General features: G+C 54.5%; 1 protein-coding gene across 1 annotated transcript in view; it reads right to left on the bottom strand.

Moving 5' to 3' along the window:
* Window positions 1-16,098, bottom strand: part of LOC146058344 (dynein heavy chain domain-containing protein 1-like) — a 143,094-nt gene that overhangs the window by 85,508 nt on the left and 41,488 nt on the right. The window contains exons 12-13 of the mRNA XM_083170622.1: window positions 12,085-12,212; window positions 3,885-4,083 (exon numbers count right to left, since the gene is read on the bottom strand). Coding sequence (XP_083026748.1) covers window positions 3,885-4,083; window positions 12,085-12,212 — 327 coding nt within the window. The remainder of the gene's footprint in view (window positions 1-3,884; window positions 4,084-12,084; window positions 12,213-16,098) is intronic.

Genomic DNA, 16,098 nt, shown 5'->3' with positions numbered 1-16,098 from the left:
TCTCCTCCCCTCACACGGCAGGTGTGTATTATGTGTATTATCCCATCCCTCCTCCTCTTACACGGCAGGTGTGTATTATGTGTATTATCCCATCCCTCCTCCTCTCACACGGCAGGTGTGTATTATGTGTATTATTCCATCCCCCCTCCTCTCACGTGGCAGCTGTGTATTATGTGTATTATTCCATCCCCCCTCCTCTCACGTGGCAGGTGTGTATTATGTGTATTATCCCATCCCTCCTCCTCTCACACGGCAGGTGTGTAGCATGTGAATTATTTCATCCCTCTCCTCTCACATGGCAGGTGTGTATTATGTGTATTACTCAATCCCTCCTCCTCTCACACAGCAGGTGTGTAGTATGTGTATTATTCCATCCCTCCTCCTCCTCCCACGCAGCAGGTGTGTATTATGTGTACTTTCCCATCCCTCCTCCTCTCATGCAGCAGGTGTGTATTATGTGTGTATTATACGATCCCTCCTCCTCTCACACAGCAGGTGTGTATTATGTGTATTATTCCATCCCTCCTCCTCTCACACGGCAGGTGTGTATTATGTGTATTATCCCATCCCTCCTCCTCCCACACAGCACATGTGTATTATGTGTATTATTCCATCCCTCTCCTCTCACATGGCAGGTGTGTATTATGTGTATTATCTCATCCCTCCTCCCCTCACGCAGCAGGTGTGTATTATGTGTATTATTCCATCCCTCCTCCTCTCACACGGCAGGTGTGTATTATGTGTATTATCTCATCCCTCCTCCCCTCACGCAGCAGGTGTGTATTATGTGTATTATCCCATCCCTCCTCCCCTCACGCAGCAGGTGTGTATTATGTGTATTATTCCGTCCCTCCTCCCCTCACTCAGCAGGTGTGTATTATGTGTATTATTCCATCCCTCCTCCTCCTCTCACACGGCAGAGGTGTATTATGTGTGTATTATCCCATCCCTCCTCCTCTCATGCAGCAGGTGTGTATTATGTGTGTATTATTCCATCCCTCTCCTCTCACATGGCAGGTGTGTATTATCCTATCCCTCCTCCTCTCAAATGGCAGGTGTGTATTATGTGTATTATCCCATCCCTCCTCCCCTCACGCAGCAGGTGTGTATTATGTGTCTTATTCCATCCCTCCTCCCCTCACGCAGCAGGTGTGTATTATGTGTATTATTCCATCCCTCCTCCCCTCACGCAGCAGGTGTGTATTATGTGTATTATTCCTTCCTCCTCCCACACGGCAGGTGTGTATTATATGTATTATTCCATCCCTCTCCTCTCACGCTGCAGGTGTGTATTATGTTTATTATCCCATCCCTCCTCCTCTCACACGGAAGGTGTGTATTATGTATATTATCCCATCCCTCCTCCTCTCACGCAGCAGGTGTGTATTATGTTTATTATCCCATCCCTCCTCCTCTCACACGGCAGGTGTGTATTATGTGTATTATTCCATTCCTCTCCTCTCACGCTGCAGGTGTGTATTATGTGTATTATCCCATCCCTCCTCCTCCACACAGCAGGTGTGTATTATGTGTATTATCCCATCCCTCCTCCTCCACACGACAGGTGTGTATTATGTGTATTATTCCATTCCTCCTCCCCTCACGCAGCAGGTGTGTATTATGTGTATTATTCCATCCCTCCTCCCCTCACACAGCAGGTGTGTATTATGTGTATTATTCCATCCCTCCTCTCACACGGCAGGTGTGTATTATATGTATTATTCCATCCCTCTCCTCTCACGCTGCAGGTGTGTATTATGTTTATTATCCCATCCCTCCTCCTCTCACACAGCAGGTGTGTATTATGTATATTATCCCGTCCCTCCTCCTCTCACGCAGCAGGTGTGTATTATGTTTATTATCCCATCCCTCCTCCTCTCACACGGCAGGTGTGTATTATGTGTATTATTCCATCCCTCTCCTCTCACGCTGCAGGTGTGTATTATGTGTATTATCACATCCCTCCTCCTCCACACAGCAGGTGCGTATTATGTGTATTATCCCATCCCTCCTCCTCCACACGACAGGTGTGTATTATGTGTATTATTCCATCCCTCCTCCCCTCACACAGCAGGTGTGTATTATGTGTATTATTCCATCCCTCCTCTCACACGGCAGGTGTGTATTATGTTTATTATCCCATCCCTCCTCCTCTCACACAGCAGGTGTGTATTATATGTATTATTCCATCCCTCTCCTTTCACGCTGCAGGTGTGTATTATGTTTATTATCCCATCCCTCCTCCTCTCACACAGCAGGTGTGTATTATGTATATTATCCCGTCCCTCCTCCTCTCACGCAGCAGGTGTGTATTATGTGTATTATTCCATCCCTCCTCTCACACGGCAGGTGTGTATTATTCCATCCCTCTCCTCTCACGCTGCAGGTGTGTATTATGTGTATTATTCCATCCCTCCTCTCACACGCAGCAGGTGTGTATTATGTGTATTATCCCATCCCTCCTCCTCCACACAGCAGGTGTGTATTATGTGTATTATCCCATCCCTCCTCCCCTCACACAGCAGGTGTGTATTATGTGTATTATCCCATCCCTCCTCCCCTCACACAGCAGGTGTGTATTATGTGTATTATCCCATCCCTCCTCCCCTCATACAGCAGGTGTGTATTATGTGTATTATCACATCCCTCTCCTCTCACGCTGCAGGTGTGCATTATGTGTATTATCACATCCATCCTCCTCCCACGCAGCAGGTGTATATTATGTGTATTATTCCATCCCTCCTCCTCCACACAGCAGGTGTGTATTATGTGTATTATTCCATCCCTCCTCCCCTCACACAGCAGGTGTGTATTATGTGTATTATTCCATCCCTCCTCCCCTCACGCAGCAGGTGTGTATTATGTGTATTATTCCATCCCTCCTCCCCTCACACAGCAGGTGTGTATTATATGTATTATTCCATCCCTCTCCTCTCACGCTGCAGGTGTGTATTATGTGTCTTATCCCATCCCTCCTCCTCTCACACGGCAGGTGTGTATTATGTGTATTATCCCATCCCTCCTCCTCTCTTGCTGCAGGTGTGTATTATGTGTATTATTCCATCCCTCCTCTCACACGGCAGGTGTGTATTATGTGTATTATTCCATCCCTCCTCCTCTCACATGGCAGGTGTGTATTATGTGTATTATCCCATCCCTCTTCCTCCACACAGCAGGTGTGTATTATGTGTATTATTCCATCCCTCCTCCTCCCACGCAGCAGGTGTGTATTATTCCATCCCTCCTCCTCTCACACGGCAGGTGTGTATTATGTGTATTATCCCATCCCTCTTCCTCCACACAGCAGGTGTGTATTATGTGTATTATCCCATCCCTCCTCCCCTCACACAGCAGGTGTGTATTATGTGTATTATTCCATCCCTCCTCCTCCCACGCAGCAGGTGTGTATTATGTGTATTATTCCATCCCTCCTCCTCTCACACGTCAGGTGTGTATTATGTGTATTATCCCATCCCTCCTCCCCTCACACAGCAGGTGTGTATTATGTGTATTATTCCATCCCTCCTCCTCCCACGCAGCAGGTGTGTATTATGTGTATTATTCCATCCCTCCTCCTCTCACAGGGCAGGTGTGTATTATGTGTATTATTCCGTCCCTCCTCCTCTCACACGGCAGGTGTGTATAATGTGTATTATTCCATCCCTCTCCTCTCACGCTGCAGGTTTGTATTATGTATATTTTTCCATCCCTCCTCTCACACGGCAGGTGTGTATTATGTGTGTATTATCCCATCCCTCCTCCCCTCACACAGCAGGTGTGTATTATGTGTATTATTCCATCCCTCCTCTCACACGGCAGGTGTGTATTATGTGTATTATTCCATCCCTCCTCCTCTCATACAGCAGGTAGTAGGTAGAGATTACCTGTGAACATGGCCGTCCAGTGCTTCTCAGTTAGTGCCGGGTTCAGCAGTGTGTGGACCAGAGTGAGGTCCTGAGAGAACTCCTGCAATTGTGACCAAACACTTTGTAGAATGGGGTCATCATTTTGCAGAACTAAAGCCAGATCCTGCTGAAGTCTCTCCCACTGCTGCAACTTCTCTCTCATCTGGTCAATGTTTACCTATGGAAAGACAGATGCAGTAAGGGCAAAGGTGGAAATCAGACAGGAGGACATTGTGACCCCCACTACCAGGCATGAGGACACTGTGACCCCCACTACCAGGCATGAGGACACTGTGACCCCCCCTACCAGACAGGGGGACACTGTGACCCCCACTACCAGGCAGGAGGACATTGTGACCCCCACTACCAGGCAGGGGAACACTGTGACCCCCACTACCAGGCATGAGGACACTGTGACCCCCACTACCAGGCATGAGGACACTGTGACCCACCCTACCAGGCAGGGGGACACTGTGACCCCCACTACCAGGCAGGAGGACATTGTGACCCCCACTACCAGGCAGGGGAACACTGTGACCCCCACTACCAGGCAGGGGGACACTGTGACCCCCCACTACCAGGCAGGGGGACACTGTGACCAACACTACCAGGCAGGGGGACACTGTGACCCCTACTACCAGACAGGAGGACACTGTGACCCCCACTACCAGGCATGAGGACACTGTGACCCCCACTACCAGGCAGGGGGACACTGCGACCCCCACTACCAGGCAGGGGGACACTGTGACCCCCACTACCAGACAGGAGGACATTGTGACCCCCACTACCAGACAGGGGGGACACTGTGACCCCCACTACCAGGCAGGGGGACACTATGACCCCCACTACCAGGCAGGGGGACACTGTGACCCCCACTACCAGGCAGGAGGACACTGTGACCACCACTACCAGGCAGGAGGACACTGTGACCCCCACTACCAGGCAGGGGGACACTGTGACCCCCACTACCAGGCAGGGGGATATTTTGACCCCCACTACCAGGCAGGGGGACATTGTGACCCCCACTACCAGGCAGGGGGACATTGTGACCGCCCACTATCAGGCAAGAGGACATTGTGACCCCCACTACCAGGCAGGTGGACACTGTGACCCCCCACTACCAGGCAAGAGGACAGTGTGACCCCCACTACCAGGCAAGAGGACATTGTGACCCCCACTACCAGGCAGGTGGACACTGTGACCCCCACTACCAGGCAAGAGGACATTGTGACCCCCACTACCAGGCAGGAGGATATTGTGACCCCCCACTACCAGGCAGGAGGACACTGTGACCCCCACTACCAGGCAGGAGGACACTGTGGCCGCCCACTACCAGGCAGGAGGACACTGTGACCCCCACTACCAGGCAGGGGGACACTGTGACCCCCACTACCAGGCATGAGGACACTGTGACCCCCACTACCAGGCAGGGGGACACTGCGACCCCCACTACCAGGCAGGGGGACACTGTGACCCCCACTACCAGACAGGAGGACATTGTGACCCCCACTACCAGACAGGGGGGACACTGTGACCCCCACTACCAGGCAGGGGGATATTTTGACCCCCACTACCAGGCAGGGGGACATTGTGACCCCCACTACCAGGAAGGGGGACATTGTGACTGCCCACTACCAGGCAAGAGGACATTTTGACCCCCACCACCAGGCAGGTGGACACTGTGACCCCCCACTACCAGGCAAGAGGACATTGTGACCCCCACTACCAGGCAGGTGCACACTGTGACCCCCACTACCAGGCAAGAGGACATTGTGACCCCCACTACCAGGCAGGAGGATATTGTGACCCCCCACTACCAGGCAGGAGGACACTGTGACCCCAACTACCAGGCAGGAGGACACTGTGACCGCCCACTACCAGGCAGGAGGACACTGTGACCCCCACTACCAGGCAGGGGGACACTGTGACCCCCACTACCAGGCAGGGGGACACTGTGACCCCCACTACCAGGCAGGAGGACACTGTGACCCCCACTACCAGGCAGGGGGACACTGTGAAACCCACTACCAGGCAGGGGGACATTGTGACCCCCACTACCAGGCAGGGGGAAATTGTAACCCCCACTACCAGGCTAGAGGACACTGTGACCCCCACTACCAGGCAGGAGGACATTGTGACCCCCACTACCAGACAGGAGGATATTTTGACCCCCACTACCAGGCAGGGGGACATTGTGACCCCCACTACCAGGCAGGGGGACATTGTGACCGCCCACTACCAGGCAAGAGGACATTGTGACCCCCACTACCAGACAGGGGGGACACTGTGACCCCCACTACCAGGCAGGGGGACACTGTGACCCCTACTACCAGGCAGGGGGACACTGTGACCCCCACTACCAGGCAGGGGGACACTGTGACCCCCACTACCAGGCAGGAGGACACTGTGACCACCACTACCAGGCAGGAGGACACTGTGACCCCCACTACCAGGCAGGGGGACACTGTGACCCCCACTACCAGGCAGGGGGATATTTTGACCCCCACTACCAGGCAGGGGGACATTGTGACCCCCACTACCAGGCAGGGGGACATTGTGACCGCCCACTACCAGGCAAGAGGACATTTTGACCCCCACTACCAGGCAGGTGGACACTGTGACCCCCCACTACCAGGCAAGAGGACATTGTGACCCCCACTACCAGGCAAGAGGACATTGTGACCCCCACTACCAGGCAGGTGGACGCTGTGACCCCCACTACCAGGCAAGAGAACATTGTGACCCCCACTACCAGGCAGGAGGATATTGTGACCCCCCACTACCAGGCAGGTGGACACTGTGACCCCCACTACCAGGCAGGAGGACACTGTGACCGCCCACTACCAGGCAGGAGGACACTGTGACCCCCACTACCAGGCATGGGGGACACTGTGACCCCCACTACCAGGCAGGGGGACACTGTGACCCCCACTACCAGGCAGGAGGACACTGTGACCCCCACTACCAGGCAGGGGGACACTGTGAAACCCACTACCAGGCAGGGGGACATTGTGACCCCCACTACCAGGCAGGGGGAAATTGTGACCCCCACTACCAGGCAAGAGGACATTGTGACCCCCACTTCCAGGTAGGTGGAGACTGTGACCCCCACTACCAGGCAAGAAGACATTGTAACCCCCACTACCAGGCTAGAGGACACTGTGACCCCCACTACCAGGCAGGAGGACATTGTGACCCCCACTACCAGGCAGGAGGATACTGTGACCCCCCACTACCAGGCAGGAGGATATTGTGACCCCCCACTACCAGGCAGGAGGACACTGTGACCCCCACTACCAGGCAGGAGGACACTGTGACCGCCCACTACCAGGCAGGAGGACACTGTGACCCCCACTACCAGGCAGGGGGACACTGTGACCCCCACTACCAGGCAGGGGGACACTGTGACCCCCACTACCAGGCATGAGGACACTGTGACCCCCAATACCAGGCAAGGCAGGGGGACACTGCGACCCCCACTACCAGGCAGGGGGACACTGTGACCCCCACTTCCAGGCAGGAGGACATTGTGACCCCCACTACCAGACAGGGGGGACACTGTGACCCCCACTACCAGGCAGGGGGACACTGTGACCCCCACTACCAGGCAGGGGGACACTGTGACCCCCACTACCAGGCAGGGGGACACTGTGACCCCCACTACCAGGCAGGAGGACACTGTGACCACCACTACCAGGCAGGAGGACACTGTGACCCCCACTACCAGGCAGGGGGACACTGTGACCCCCACTACCAGGCAGGGGGATATTTTGACCCCCACTACCAGGCAGGGGGACATTGTGACCCCCACTACCAGGCAGGGGGACATTGTGACCGCCCACTACCAGGCAAGAGGACATTTTGACCCCCACTACCAGGCAGGTGGACACTGTGACCCCCCACTACCAGGCAAGAGGACATTGTGACCCCCACTACCAGGCAGGTGGACACTGTGACTCCCACTACCAGGCAAGAGGACATTGTGACCCCCACTACCAGGCAGGAGGATATTGTAAACCCCCACTACCAGGCAGGAGGACACTGTGACCCCCACTACCAGGCAGGAGGACACTGTGACCGCCCACTACCAGGCAGGAGGACACTGTGACCCCCACTACCAGGCAGGGGGACACTGTGACCCCCACTACCAGGCAGGGGGGCTCTGTGACCCCCACTACCAGGCAGGAGGACACTGTGACCCCCACTACCAGGCAGGGGGACACTGTGAAACCCACTACCAGGCAGGGGGACATTGTGACCCCCACTACCAGGCAGGTGGACACTGTGACCCCCACTACCAGGCAAGAGGACATTGTGACCCCCACTACCAGGCAAGAGGACACTGTGACCCCCATTACCAGGCAAGAGGACATTGTGACCCCCACTACCAGGCAGGTGGACACTGTGACCCCCACTACCAGGCAAGAGGACATTGTGACCCCCACTACCAGGCAAGAGGACATTGTGACCCCCACTTCCAGGTAGGTGGAGACTGTGACCCCCACTACCAGGCAAGAAGACATTGTAACCCCCACTACCAGGCTAGAGGACACTGTGACCCCCACTACCAGGCAGGAGGACATTGTGACCCCCACTACCAGACAGGAGGACACTGTGACCCCCACTACTAGCAGGAGGACACTGTGGCCCCCACTACCAGGCAGGAGGATACTGTGACCCCCCACTACCAGGCAGGAGGATATTGTGACCCCCCACTACCAGGCAGGAGGACACTGTGACCCCCACTACCAGGCAGGAGGACACTGTGACCGCCCACTACCAGGCAGGAGGACACTGTGACCCCCCACTACCAGGCAAGAGGACATTGTGACCCCCACTACCAGGCAAGAGGACACTGTGACCCCCACTACCAGGCAGGAGGACACTGTGACCCCCACTACCAGGCAGGAGGACACTGTGACCCCCCACTACCAGGCAGGAGGACACTGTGAGCCCCCCACTACCCAGCAGGAGGACACTGTGACCCCCACTACCAGACAGGAGGACACTGTGACCCCCCACTACCAGGCAAGAGGACACTGTGACCCCCACTACTAGCAGGAGGACACTGTGACCCCCCACTACCAGGCAGGAGGACACTGTGACCCCCACTACCAGGCAGAAGGACACTGTGACCGCCCACTACCAGGCAGGAGGACACTGTGACCCCCACTACCAGACAGGAGGACACTGTGACCCCCACTACTAGCAGGAGGACACTGTGGCCCCCACTACCAGGCAAGAGGACACTGTGACCCCCACTACTAGGTAGGAGGACACTGTGAACCCCCCACTACCAGGCAGGAGGACACTGTGACCCCCACTACTAGGGGATACGGTCATATTGTCTACAGCATTTAGGTCTACACCACTAGGTCAACCTGCATTTAGGTCGACCTGCATTTAGGTCTACATGACTTAAGGTCGACATGCCTGAAGGTCGACAGGGTCATTAAGTTGACAGGGTCATTAGGTCGACATGGGGAAGGTCGACAGGCAAAAGGTCGACATGGGGTCATTTGACTGTTTAATGAGTCGACATGTGCCGACAGGCGGTATTTCATGCCCTACCATCCACTAGGGTGTGGTGGGAGAATAAAATAGTGTGCTGAGCGCAGCGAGGCACCGCGCCCAAAGCATGGCGAGAGCAGCGGCGCTTGAAAAAAAAATACGACTTTTTCACTGTCGACCTAACACCTGTTGACCTAACCCATGTCGACCTAAATGAAAGTCGACCTAATGGTGTAGACCTAAATGCAGTCTGACGAATGACCCCATTCCACTAATAGCAGGAGGGCATTGAGACCCCCATTACCAGACAGGAGGAGGTGGCACCAGTCACAGCAAGCAGGAGGAGGTGGCACCAGTCACAGCAGGCAGGAGGAGGTGGCACCAGACACAGCAGGCAGGAGGAGGTGACACCAGACACAGCAGGCAGGAGGAGGTGACACCAGACACAGCAGGCAGGAGGAGGTGGCACCAGACACAGCAGGCAGGAGGAGGTGGCACCAGTCACAGCAGGCAGGAGGAGGTGGCACCAGACACAGCAGGCAGGAGGAGGTGACACTAGACACAGCAGGCAGGAGGAGGTGGCACCAGACACAGCAGGCAGGAGGAGTTGACACCAGACACAGCAGGCAGGAGGAGGTGACACCAGACACAGCAGGCAGGAGGAGGTGACACCAGACACGACAGGCAGGAGGAGGTGACACCAGACACAGCAGGCAGGAGGAGGTGGCACCAGACACGACAGGCAGGAGGAGGTGACACCAGACACAGCAGGCAGGAGGAGGTGGCACCAGTCATAGCAGGCAGGAGGAGGTGGCACCAGACACAGTAGGCAGGAGGAGGTGACACCAGACACAGCAGGCAGGAGGAGGTGGCACCAGTCACAGCAGGCAGGAGAAGGTGGCATCAGACACAGCAGGCAGGAGGAGGTGGCACCAGACACAGCAGGCAGGAGGAGGTGACACCAGACACAGCAGGCAGGAGGAGGTGAAACCAGACACAGCAGGCAGGAGGAGGTGGCACCAGACACAGCAGGCAGGAGGATATTGCACCCCACAGCAGGCAGGAGGAGGTGGCACCAGACACAGCAGGCAGGCGGAGGTGACACCAGACACAACAGGCAGGATGAGGTGGCACCAGTCACAGCAGGCAGGAGGAGGTGGCACCAGACACGACAGGCAGGAGGAGGTGACACCAGACACAGCAGGCAGGAGGAGGTGGCACCAGACACGACAGGCAGGAGGAGGTGACACCAGACACAGCAGGCAGGAGGAGGTGGCACCAGTCATAGCAGGCAGGAGGAGGTGGCACCAGACACAGTAGGCAGGAGGAGGTGACACCAGACACAGCAGGCAGGAGGAGGTGGCACCAGTCACAGCAGGCAGGAGAAGGTGGCATCAGACACAGCAGGCAGGAGGAGGTGGCACCAGACACAGCAGGCAGGAGGAGGTGACACCAGACACAGCAGGCAGGAGGAGGTGAAACCAGACACAGCAGGCAGGAGGAGGTGGCACCAGACACAGCAGGCAGGAGGATATTGCACCCCACAGCAGGCAGGAGGAGGTGGCACCAGACACAGCAGGCAGGCGGAGGTGACACCAGACACAACAGGCAGGATGAGGTGGCACCAGTCACAGCAGGCAGGAGGAGGTGGCACCAGACACGACAGGCAGGAGGAGGTGGCACCAGACACAGCAGGCAGGAGGAGGTGGCACCAGACACAGCAGGCAGGAGTAGGTGACACCAGACACAGCAGGCAGGAGGAGGTGGCACCAGACACAGCAGGCAGGAGGAGGTGGCACCAGACACAGCAGGCAGGAGGAGGTGGCACCAGACACAGCAGGCAGGAGGAGGTGACACCAGACACAGCAGGCAGGAGGATCTTGCACCCCACAGCAGGCAGGAGGAGGTGGCACCAGACACAGCAGGCAGGAGGAGGTGACACCAGACACAGCAGGCAGGAGGAGGTGGCACCAGACACAGCAGGCAGGAGGAGGTGGCACCAGACACAGCAGGCAGGAGGAGGTGGCACCAGACACAGCAGGCAGGAGGAGGTGACACCAGACACAGCAGGCAGGAGGATCTTGCACCCCACAGCAGGCAGGAGGAGGTGGCACCAGACACAGCAGGCAGGAGTAGGTGACACCAGACACAGCAGGCAGGAGGAGGTGGCACCAGACACAGCAGGCAGGAGGAGGTGGCACCAGACACAGCAGGCAGGAGGAGGTGGCACCAGACACAGCAGGCAGGAGGAGGTGACACCAGACACAGCAGGCAGGAGGATCTTGCACCCCACAGCAGGCAGGAGGAGGTGGCACCAGACACAGCAGGCAGGAGGAGGTGACACCAGACACAGCAGGCAGGAGGAGGTGGCACCAGTCACAGCAGGCAGGAGGAGGTGACACCAGACACAGCAGGCAGGAGGAGGTGACACCAGACACAGCAGGCAGGAGGAGGTGGCACCAGTCACAGCAGGCAGGAGGAGGTGACACCAGACACAGCAGGCAGGAGGAGGTGACACCAGACACAGCAGGCAGGAGGAGGTGGCACCAGACACAGCAGGCAGGAGGATCTTGTACCCCACAGGAGAGCAGGAGGAGTTGGCACCAGACACAGTAGGCAGGAGGATGTTGTACCCCACAGGAGAGCAGGAGGGTGTACTGTACATTACCTTAGTAAAGGGGCTCAGTTTCCAGGTATTGATCTGTTCTCTGCTTCTGGACAGCAGTTTCCATGAATTCTGCCGCGCCTGGATCTGCTGCTCCCCAACTGCAACCCCTGAGACGTCAAAGGCTTTCCCTATATAGAGACAGCAGTCAGCGGAACGCATGTGCGCAGTCCTATGTCTCTATCTGATTGTAGCACACCACAAAGGCTTTCCCTATATAGAGACAGCAGTCAGCGGAACACATGTGCGCAGTCCTATGTCAGCTGGGGACCTGTATACATCATCAGGTTGGGGGTCGGACCCAGCCATGCCTCTGGTCCTAGTGACACCTATAATTACCTAATAACTGGGGTTTGTTTCCTGGAATAAGCTTTGTGATCTAATACTTTTGTCCTGGATGCTTGTATTATTGTATTGTTGTATTATTGTATTATTGTATTATTACATAGAAACATAGAATTTGACGGCAGATAAGAACCACTTGGCCCATCTAGTCGGCCCCTTTATTAAACATGTTACCTCAAACCATATTTGATCCTTATTTCTTTGTAATGATATCAATATCTTATCCCAAGCATGTTTACATTGAACTACTGTATTTGCCTCTACCACCTCTGATGGGAGGCTATTCCACTTATCTACTACTCTTTCTGTGAAGTAATTCTTCCTCACATTTCCCCTGAATCTTCCTCCCCCTAGTGTTAGTGCGTGTCCTCGTGTTCTGCTGCTCCTCTTACTGTGACTAATGTCTCCCACCTGTACCTTCCTCCCTCTAGTGTCAGTGCATGTCCTCGTGTTCTGCTGCTCCTCTTCCTGTGACTAATGTCTCCCACCTGTACCTTCCTCCCCCTAGTGTCAGTGCATGTCCTCGTGTTCTGCTGCTCCTCTTCCTGTGAAGAATGTCTCCCACCTGTACCTTCCTTCCTCTAGTGTCAGTGCATGTCCTCGTGTTCTGCTGCTCCTCTTCCTGTGACTGTCTCCCACCTGTACCTTCCTTCCCCTAGTGTCAGTGCGTGTCCTCGTGTTCTGCTGCTCCTCTTCCTGTGACTAATGTCTCCCACCTGTACCTTCCTCCCTCTAGTGTCAGTGCATGTCCTCGTGTTCTGCTGCTCCTCTTCCTGTGACTAATGTCTCCCACCTGTACCTTCCTCCCTCTAGTTTCAGTGCATGTCCTCGTGTTCTGCTGCTCCTCTTCCTGTGAAGAATGTCTCCCACCTGTACCTTCCTCCCTCTAGTGTCAGTGCATGTGCTCATGTTCTGCTGCTCCTCTTCCTGTGAAGAATGTCTCCCACCTGTACCTTCCTCCCTCTAGTGTCAGTGCATGTCCCCTTGTTCTGCTGCTCCTCTTCCTGTGAAGAATGTCTCCCACCTGTACCTTCCTCCCTCTAGTGTCAGTGCATGTGCTCGTGTTCTGCTGCTCCTCTTCCTGTGAAGAATGTCTCCCACCTGTACCTTCCTCCCCCTAGTGTCAGTGCGTGTCCTCGTGTTCTGCTGCTCCTCTTCCTGTGACTAATGTCTCCCACCTGTACCTTCCTCCCTCTAGTGTCAGTGCATGTCCTCGTGTTCTGCTGCTCCTCTTCCTGTGACTAATGTCTCCCACCTGCACCTTCCTCCCTCTAGTGTCAGTGCATGTCCTCGTGTTCTGCTGCTCCTCTTCCTGTGACTAATGTCTCCCACCTGCACCTTCCTCCCCCTAGTGTCAGTGCATGTCCTCGTGTTCTGCTGCTCCTCTTCCTGTGACTAATGTCTCCCACCTGTACCTTCCTCCCTCTAGTGTCAGTGCATGTCCTCGTGTTCTGCTGCTCCTCTTCCTGTGACTAATATCTCCCACCTGTACCTTCCTCCCTCTTGTGTCAGTGCCTGTACTCGTGTTCTGCTGCTCCTCTCCCTGTGAAGAATGTCTCCCACCTGTACCTTCCTCCCTCTAGTGTCAGTGCATGTCCTTGTGTTCTGCTGCTCCTCTTCCTGTGACTAATGTCTCCCACCTGTACCTTCCTCCCCCTAGTGTCAGTGCATGTCCTCGTGTTCTGCTGCTCCTCTTCCTGTGACTAATGTCTCCCACCTGTACCTTCCTCCCCCTAGTGTCAGTGCCTGTCCTCGTGTTCTGCTGCTCCTCTTCCTGTGAAGAATGTCTCCCACCTGTACCTTCCTCCCCCTAGTGTCAGTGCATGTCCTCGTGTTCTGCTGCTCCTCTTCCTGTGAAGAATGTCTCCCACCTGTACCTTCCTCCCCCTAGTGTCAGTGCATGTCCTCGTGTTCTGCTGCTCCTCTTCCTGTGAAGAATGTCTCCCACCTGTACCTTCCTCCCCCTAGTGTCAGTGCATGTCCTCGTGTTCTGCTGCTCCTCTTCCTGTGACTAATGTCTCCCACCTGGACCTTCCTCCCCCCAGTGTCAGTGCATGTCCTCGTGTTCTGCTGCTCCTCTTCCTGTGAAGAATGTCTCCCACCTGTACCTTCCTCCCCCTAGTGTCAGTGCATGTCCTCGTGTTCTGCTGCTCCTCTTCCTGTGACTAATGTCTCCCACCTGTACCTTCCTCTCTCCAGTGTCAGTGCATGTCCTCGTGTTCTGCTGCTCCTCTTCCTGTGAAGAATGTCTCCCACCTGTACCTTCCTCCCCCTAGTGTCAGTGCATGTCCTTGTGTTCTGCTGCTCCTCTTCCTGTGACTAATGTCTCCCACCTGTACCTTCCTCCCCCTAGTGTCAGTGCATGTCCTCGTGTTCTGCTGCTCCTCTTCCTGTGAAGAATGTCTCCCACCTGCACCTTCCTCCCTCTAGTGTCAGCGCATGTCCTCGTGTTCTGCTGCTCCTCTTCCTGTGAAGAATGTCTCCCACCTGTACCTTCCTCCCCCCAGTGTCAGTGCCTGTCCTCGTGTTCTGCTGCTCCTCTTCCTGTGACTAATGTCTCCCACCTGCACCTTGGTATAACCCTTGATATATATGTGACAGTTTCTATCATGTCCCCACTTTCCCTTCTCTGCTCTAAACTATACATATTAAGATATTTTAGTCTTTCCTGGTACGTTTTGTGATGTAAGTTTTAGCCGGTACAGACCATTAAGAAACGGTACTGTACCGGCTGAATCGGTACAGTTGGAGCATATGCAAGTGCATGATTTTGCATTTTTTTGGCGTTAAACTGTAGTTGCCATTTTCTTGACCATTCCTCTAATCTACCTAGATCATCAATCATTTGTTTTACCCCTCCTGGTGTGTCAACCCTGTTGCATACCTTTGTGTTATCTGCAAAAAGGTGCATTTTACCCTCAATTCCATTTGCAATATCACCAATAAAGATATTAAAAAGCACCGGTCCAAGTACAGATCCCTGGGGTACTCCACTTCTAACCTTTCCCTCCTGTGACTGTACTCTGTTTTCTACAACTCTCGGTTTTCTGTCCTGAACCAAGCTCTTATTCATTCAACTATCTTAGAATCCAATCCCAAGCTTTCAAGTTTATTTAACAGTCTGCGATGTGGGACAGTGTCAAAAGCTTTACTAAAGTCTAGATAAGCTACATCTACAGCCCCACCTTGATCTATTACTTTAGTCACCCAGTCAAAAAAGTCAATAAGATTTGTTTGACATGATCTTCCCCCAGTAAACCCATGCTGTTTTGGATCCTGTAAATTGCTGGTTTTGAGATATTCTACAACTCTTTGTTTTAAGAGTGTTTCCATCAATGTCCCTACTACTGATGTAAGGCTCACTGGTCAATAGTTGCTTACCTCTTCCTTTCTTCCACTTTTGTGCAGTGGGACTACATTCGCTGTTTTCCAGTCCTCTGGGATTACTCCAGTAACTAGTGACTGGTTGAATAATTCTGTTATTGGTTTTACCAGCTCCCCTTTAAGCTCTTTTAGTATCCTTGGATGTATCCCATCTGGCCCCATTGATTTATCCACTTTCAGTTTTGAGAGTTCCGTGAGGACTTTCTCCTCTGTAAATGGACTTGTCTCTCCCTCATTTGCACATGGGGTAATACACGCCCCCCGTCCCTGCGCTGCACATGGGGTAAT

Source organism: Crinia signifera, chromosome 2, assembly GCF_055691185.1.
Source record: "Crinia signifera chromosome 2, ASM5569118v1, whole genome shotgun sequence".
Taxonomy (NCBI): Eukaryota; Metazoa; Chordata; class Amphibia; order Anura; family Myobatrachidae; genus Crinia; species Crinia signifera.
This window is presented reverse-complemented; position numbering and strand designations above follow the sequence as displayed.